We start from the raw sequence: 7,984 nt of genomic DNA, 5'->3' as shown, positions 1-7,984 counted from the left end.
TGGCATGCAGAAAGTCCCAGGTTCAATCCCCGGCATCTCCACTTAAATAGGACCAGGCAATAGGCAGAGGCCTGAGACCCTGGAGAACCAGTTGCAGAGTAGATGTCATTGACTCAGCAGGGGTGGCCAAACGTGCTTAACGTAAGAGGCACACAAAAGAAACATCAGATGTTTGAGAGCCAGAAGACATGAACGTCAGATATTTGAGAGCTGCAATATATGAGCATCAGTTGTTTGAGAGCCACAAGATAGGAAGGCCGACAGAAGGGGAGGGAGAGGGGGAAAGAAAGCAACTTTTAACTTCGAATGCATTTTCCAAGCCGCTGGCTGGCTTGGCTTGGCAAAATGACTCCAAGTGAGACAGGCCTTCTCCAAACCAGCCAACGGAGCAGTGGGGGCTTGGAGAGCCACACAAGACGTGTGAAAGAGCCACACGTGGCTCCCGAACTACATTTTAGTCACCCCGATATTGATGATGGTAGAAATGGCCTGATGCAGGATAAGGCAGCTTCACTTAAGTCAGGGGTGGCCAACGGTAGCTCTCCAGATGTTTTTTTGCCTACAACTCCCATCAGCCCCAGCCCCAGTCAATACACATCCTCATCTCCGTCCCTCTTGCTTCCGTAGCCCCTGGACTGAGCAGACCTCGGGACCATCATGGGCAGTCCCTGCGAAGAGGGCTTGGATGAGAACTTCCAACAGCAGCTCTGGCCCATCCTGGCTCTGCAGTTCGCGTTGGCCGTCGCTGGGAACGGCTTTGCCATCTACCGCTTCCTGGCCCGGGGGCCCCCCTCCTGGCACGCTGGCATCGTCTACGCCTTCAACTTGGCGCTCAGCGACCTGATGTACGCCTTCTCCCTGCTGCCCTTGGCCATCTATTACCACTCCGGGAAGGACTGGAGCTACGGCCGCCCCTTCTGCCGCCTGGACCGCTTCCTCTTCTTCTGCGACCTTTACGGCAGCACTTTCTTCGTGGCCTGCATCAGCCTGAACCGCTACGTGGCCATCGTCCACCCCTTCTTCGCCCACGGACGCCTGGAGCCCCGCCACGCCAAGTGGCTCAGCGTCGGGGTGTGGCTGCTGGCGGTGGCCATCTCGGCCCCCGTGCTTGAATTTTCAACCACGGAACTGAGAAACGGAACCAATCGAACCCTGTGCCTCGGAAGTGCCCCCCGGGCCCAACTGAGGCAGTACTGGCCCTACAGTTTGTTCCTGTTGACGTTCGGCTGCGTGCTGCCCTTTGTCTTGACCGCCTTCTCCTGCGGGGCCATCCTGTACACGGTGCTGCGCAACCGGAACATCACAGCGGCGGAGAAGTGCAAAGTGAAGGTCCTCATAGGGGCAGTGGTCGCCCTCTACGCCCTGTCCTACCTGCCTTACCACGTCCTTCGCAACCTGAACCTGAAGGCCCGCATGGCAGAAAAGGAGGACTGCGGGGCGTCCCGCTGGATCCACACCCTCTACCAGCTGGCGAAGATCGTGGTCCACTCCCACATCTGCCTCCACCCACTGCTCTACGCTGCCCTGGCCGACAATCTGCAGGAGTATTGCTGCAGAACCTTCCGGAGGAGGAAAGAGGGGGGAGAGAGGGGCGTGCCCTTGAGGCTGTGCGACCATCGGGCCCCTCCGGGAGACCCCCAGAACCAGAGCTGACCCACTGCATCTCGTGCGGCCTGCAGGACTTGAAGAAGAAGAAGACGACGACATTGGCTTTATGTTCCGCCCTCCACTCAAGAGTCTCAGAGCGGCCCACAATCTCCTTTATCTCCCTCCCCCACAACAGACACCCTGTGAGGTAGATGAAGATATTGGATTTATATCCCGCCCTCCACTCCGAAGAGTCTCAGAGCGGCTCACAATCTCCTTTTCCTTCCTCCCCAAACAACAGACACCCTGTGAGGTAGATGAAGATATTGGATTTATATCCTGCCCTCCACTCCAAAGAGTCTCAGAGTGGCTCACAATCTCCTTTCCCTTCCTCCCCCACAACAGACACCCTGTGAGGTAGATGAAGATATTGGATTTATATCCCGCCCTCCACTCCGAAGAGTCTCAGAGCGGCTCACAATCTCCTTTCCCTTCCTCCCCCACAACAGACACCCTGTGAGGTAGATGAAGATATTGGATTTATATCCCGCCCTCCACTCCAAAGAGTCTCAGAGCGGCTCACAATCTCCTTTCCCTTCCTCCCCCACAACAGACACCCTGTGAGGTAAATGAAGATATTGGATTTATGTTCCACCCTCCACTCAAGAGTCTCAGAGCGGCTCACAATCTCCTTTATCTCCCTCCCCCACAACAGACACCCTGTGAGGTAGATGAAGATATTGGATTTATATCCCGCCCTCCACTCCGAAGAGTCTCAGAGCGGCTCACAATCTCCTTTCCCTTCCTCCCCCACAACAGACACCCTGTGAGGTAGATGAAGATATTGGATTTATATCCCGCCCTCCACTCCGAAGAGTCTCAAAGCGGCTCACAATCTCCTTTCCCTTCCTCCCCCACAACAGACACCCTGTGAGGTAAATGAAGATATTGGATTTATGTTCCACCCTCCACTCAAGAGTCTCAGAGCGGCTCACAATCTCCTTTATCTCCCTCCCCCACAACAGACACCCTGTGAGGTAGATGAAGATATTGGATTTATATCTTGCCCTCCACTCCGAAGAGTCTCAGAGCGGCTCACAATCTCCTTTCCCTTCCTCCCCCACAACAGACACCCTGTGAGGTAAATGAAGATATTAGATTTATGTTCCGCCCTCCACTCAAGAGTCTCAGAGCGGCTCACAATCTCCTTTCCCTTCTTCCCCCACAACAGACACCCTTTGAGGTGGGTGGGGCTGGAGAGGGCTCTCCCAGCAGCTGCCCTTTCAAGGACAACCTCTGCCAGAGCTATGGCTGACCCAAGGCCATTCCAGCAGGTGCAAGTGGAGGAGTGGGGAATCAAACCTGGTTCTCCCAGGTAAGAGTCCGCACACTTCACCACTATACCAAACTGGCTCTCTTTGTGGCCCAACGGGGCAGGTCTTGATGGAGAGACTGTACTTTTCTCCCTTTCTCACAATACAAGAACTGGGGGCACTCCATGAAATTGCTGAGCAGTCGGGTTAGAACGGATAAAAGGAAACACTTCTTCACCCAAAGGGCGATTAACACATAGAATTCACTGCTACTGGAGATGGTGGCGGCTGCAAGCATAGACAGCTTCAAGAGGGGGTTGAATAAACAACTGGAGCAGAGGTCCATCAGTGGCTCTTAGCCACAGCGTATTGTTGGAACTCTCTGTCTGGGGCAAGTAGCCCAGAGAGGAGGCGGTTGAGAGGTGATAGGATCACCATCTTCAAATAATTGAAGGGCTGTCATATAGAGGATGGCGTGGAATGGTCGGATACGAGAACCAATGAGTTGAAATTAAATCAGAAGAGTTTTTGGCTCAAAAGAACTTCCTGACCATTAGAGCGGTTTCTCTGTGGAACAGGCTTCCTCGGGAGATGGTGGGCTCTCCTTCCTTGGAGGTTTTTAAACAGAGGCTAGATGGTGATCTGACAGCAATGAGGATCCTGTGAATTTAGGGGGAGGTTTGTGAGTTTCCTGCATTGTGTAGGGGTTGGACTAGATGATCCTGGAGGTCCCTTCCAGCTCTATGATTCTAAGTGATGCTCTGTATTCTTGGTGTTTGGGGGGGCACAGTGGGAGGGCTTCTAGCTCCACTGATGGACCTCCTGATGGCACTTGGTTTTTTTGGCCACTGTGTGACACAGAGTGCTGGACTGGGTGGACCATTGGCTTGATCCAACATGGCTTCTCTTATGCTCTTGCTGAGGTTGGAGAGTTGAGGTGGGCTGCTGAGAAGCCACAAAAATGCAAGCTCATCCATGGAATCCCCCCCGCACCCCCAAGGCTTCCCCACACAAACCTCCACTTTGTCAGCGAAGGTTCATTGAAGTTCCCAAAATGAGCAGACTTAGTTATTTGAAACAAAGTTGCATTTATTGTATTCTCCAAAGTTACTTCAGCATGAAAGACATTGGAACTGATGGCTAGCGGTTCGAATCATTGGTATTTAACATTATACATCAAAGCAATCACATCTACCCCATCTGGAGAGCCAGTTTGGTGTAGTGGTGAAGTGTGCGGACTCTTATCTGGGAGAACCGGGTTTGATTCCCCACTCCTCCACTTGCACCTGCTAGCATGGCCTTGGGTCAGCCATAGCTCTGGCAGAGGTTGTCCTTGAAAGGGCAGCTTTTGGGGAGCTCTCTCAGCCCCACCCACCTCACAGGGTGTCTGCTGTGGGGAAGGAAGGGAAAGGAGATTGTGAGCCGCTCTGAGACTCTTTGGAGTGGGGGGCGGGATATAAATCCAATATCTTCATCTACCTCACGGGGTGTCTGTTGTGGGGGAGGAAGGTAAAGGAGATTGTGAGCCACTCTGAGACTCTTCGGAGTGGAGGGCGGGATATAAATCCAATATCTTCTTCTACCCCTAATTCCCAAAACAAAGGCTGCCTTTGCATGTGATACATTTCACACGGCTCCCCCTTATCTCCTACAGTTGGTGGTTACATTTCCTGGCGGCAATGTCCTTGCTGCCTCTAGGGGGGAGGTGAGAATCGGCCCAGGAACTTTCTACTTCAAAGACCAGCTAACAACCTTTGATATTCCCGGGAAGCTACTCTTGGGCTAACCCCTACTTGGCCCCCCTCCTACTATTATACTAATGCTAGTTAGTAAGCATATATCTTGTATTAATCAGTATGGTTAGTGATTAGTATTCAAGAAGAGTATCAATGAACAGAGTCTGACACACTTCTGCTCTTTGAAAAGCAGAAGCCCCGGGAACATAAGAACAAAAGAGAACCCATGTGGGATCCAGTCCAACACTCTGTGTCGCACAGTGGTCAAAACCCAGGGGTCATTAGGAGGTCCACCAGTGGAGCGAGAACTCCGGAAGCCCTCCCATTGTTGCCCCCCCCCCCAGAACACCAAGAATACAGAGCATCACTGCACTAGACATAAGAGAAGCCATGTTGGATCAGGCCAATGGCCCATCCAGTCACACACTCTGTGTAACACAGGGGCCAAAACCCTGGTGCCATCAGGAGATCCATCAGCAAGGCTAGAACTCCTAAAGCCCTCCTCCTATTGCCCCCCCTGAACACCAAGAATACAGAGCATCACTGCACTAGACATAAGAGAAGCCATGTTGGATCAGGCCAATGGCCCATCCAGTCCAACACTCTGAGTCACATAAGAACATAAGAGAAACCATGTTGGATCAGACCAATGGCCCATCCAGTCCAACACTCTGTGTCACATAAGAACATAAGAGAAGCCATGTTGGATCAGGCCAATGGCCCCTCCAGTCCAACACTCTGTGTCCCACAGGAGACAAAACCCCAGGAGGTCCACCAGCAAGTCCACAACACCAGAAGCCCTCCCACTGTTGCCCCCCAAGCACCAAGAAGATAGGGCATCATTGCCTCAGACATGTAAAAGAAGCCATGTTGGATCAAGCCAATGGCCCATTCAATCTAACACTCTGTTTCACATAGTGGCCAAAACCCAGGGTCCACCAGGAGGTCCACCAACAGGGCCAGACCTCCAGAAGTCCTCCCACTGTTGCCCCCTCCCAAGCAATAAGACACAGCTTCACTGCCCCAGACATAAGAACACAAGAGAAGCCATGTTGGATCAGGCCAATGGCCACTTCAGCCAGACATTCTGTGTCACACACTGGCCAAAACACAGGGGCCATCAGGAGGTCCACCAGCAAGGCCTGAACTTAAGAAGCCCTCCCACTGTTGCTTCCCCCAAGCACAAAAAATACAGAGCATCACTGCCCCAAGAGGCCGGAGGCTGCTTAAACCCTTGACACTGTAACAGTCTCCATCTGAAATCTACAGATCCAGCAAGTAATGCCCATTAGCCTTGTTGGGAATTGCAAAGAAGGAGCTAAATACACATAGCATTGCTGTGTGTTTGAACAAACAAAGTCTAAAACTATCTGTTTTCTGGAAAGGGGGCAGGAGCTTTGGGAAAAGGCCGTGGTTCAGTGGCAGAGTCTCTGCTTCATATACAGAAGGTCCCAGGTCCAATCCCTGACATCTTCAGGTTAAAAGGACCAGGCAGGAGGTGATGGGTAAGACCTTGACCTGAGACCCTGGCTCAGTGGCAGAGCCTCTGCTTGGCAGGCAGAAGGTCCCAGGTTCAGTCCCCAGCATCTCCAGTTAAAAGGACCAGGGAGGAGGTGATGGGAAAGACCTTGACCTGAGACCCTGGCTCAGTGGCAGAGCCTCTGCTTGGCAGGCAGAAGGTCCCAGGTTCAAAATCCCCAGAATCTCCAGTTAAAAGGATCAGGCAGGAGGGGATGGGAAAGACCTTGACCTGAGACCCTGGCTCAGTGGCAGAGCCTCTGCTTGGCATGCAGAAGGTCCCAGGTTCAATCCCCGGCATCTCCAGTTAAAAGGACCAGGCAGGAGATGATGAGAAAGACCTTGACCTGAGACCCTGGCTCAGTGGCAGAGCCTCTGCTTGGCATGCAGAAGGTCCTAGGTTCAATCCCCAACATCTCCAAAAGGATCAGGCAGGAGATGATGGGAAAAACCTTGGCCTGAGAGTCTGGCTCAATGGCAGAGCCTCTGCTTGGCATGCAGAAGGTCCCAGGTTCAATCCCCGGCATCTCCAATTAAAAGGATCAGGCAGGAGGGGATGGGAAAGTCCTTGACCTGAGACCCTGGCTCAGTGGCAGAGCCTCTGCTTGGCATGCAGAAGGTCCCAGGTTCAATCCCCGGCATCTCCAATTAAAAGGACCAGGCAGGAGGGGATGGGAAAGACCTTGACCTGAGACCCTGGCTCAGTGGCAGAGCCTCTGCAGAAAGTCCCAGGTTCAACCCCCGGCATCTCCAGTTAAAAGGACCAGGCAGGAGGTGATATGAAAGACCTTGACCTGAGACCCTGGAGAGCTGCTGCCAGTCCGAGCAGACAATGACTTTGATGGAGCCAGGGTTTGATTCAGTAGAGGAAAACTTCGTATATGTTCAGCTTCATACAAATGTAACTTCTTTTTAGGGGCTGTAGCTCAGTGGTAAAGCATCTGCTGTGGATGCGGAAAGTCCCAGGTTCGATTTCCAGGAGCAACCTGGGACCTTGGCTAGTTGGACAAGTTCCACATTCCTCACAGCTGTGTGGTATCACCAGGAAGTGGTTGGGAGAGGGCAGTAAATCATTCTCCTGGCTCCTGCTGGTCTTCTCCCAACTTCCTCCTCTGAGCACAATGGGCAAAGTACAACTCTGCTGGAATTAGAAGCTAACATGCGGCCCAGTGGTCGAATCAGGCCCCCAGAGGGCTCCTATCAGGCCCCCGAGCAACTGGCTGTCATCTGCTTCCTTCTCCATCTTGCTTCCTTCTGCATAACAGCTTGCTTTGCCAGCCTTGTTCAATCACATAAGAGCTACAGAGCAAAGCCTGTGTTTTCTCCATTGGCTGAGGTTCCTCCCATGGGGTTCTCTCAATCACACAGCAGAGCTACTGAGCCAAGCCTCTCTTCCTCCTATTGGCTGAGGCTCCTCCCCCTACAGGTCCTTTGAGGAAGGAAGGAAAGAGCCAGAGCTTCCTTCGGCCAGTTCTCTAGATTGCACAGGAGAGATACAAAGAAAGCACCTTTAAGACCAACAAGTGCTAATTTTTTAAAAAGTTTTTTTGGTTTTTTAAAAAAATCTTTTGGTTTGTCCGGGTCCTTTATAAAGTGTATTTCTCTACGACCTAATCTTAAATAGGTAGACACATGGCTTGGCCCAACATGATCTGATTTCTGTCAGATCTGGCCCTCATAACAAATGAGTTCGACATCCCAGCGAGATGTTTATCATCATAGGGAAGGTGACAGAGACGGTACTGTAGAGGGAAGAAGGCATTAATCTGGGCCTCTCAAATCATCTGGTAATAATTCCTTCCCAAAACGCAGATCACAAGCAGTAGCCCT

At 52.1% G+C, this 7,984-nt stretch overlaps 1 protein-coding gene across 1 annotated transcript; it reads left to right on the top strand.

Annotated features, from left to right (window-relative positions):
• The first annotated feature begins 657 nt into the window (after positions 1–657).
• Positions 658–1,653, top strand: P2RY11 (purinergic receptor P2Y11). Its single transcript, XM_060253245.1, has one exon. The coding sequence runs from the start codon at positions 658–660 to the stop codon at positions 1,651–1,653; it is 996 nt and encodes a 331-aa protein (XP_060109228.1).
• The last annotated feature ends 6,331 nt before the right edge of the window (positions 1,654–7,984 follow it).

The sequence above is a fragment of the Heteronotia binoei genome, chromosome 13 (genome assembly GCF_032191835.1).
Source record: "Heteronotia binoei isolate CCM8104 ecotype False Entrance Well chromosome 13, APGP_CSIRO_Hbin_v1, whole genome shotgun sequence".
NCBI classification, from domain to species: domain Eukaryota; kingdom Metazoa; phylum Chordata; class Lepidosauria; order Squamata; family Gekkonidae; genus Heteronotia; species Heteronotia binoei.
Note: the sequence above shows the minus strand (reverse complement) of the source record. Positions and strands in the feature narration are given on the sequence as shown.

Coding starts and splice junctions, on each gene's coding strand:
- P2RY11 (XM_060253245.1), top strand. CDS start 658: ATGGGCAGTCCCTGCGAAGAGGGCTTGGATGAGAACTTCCAACAGCAG.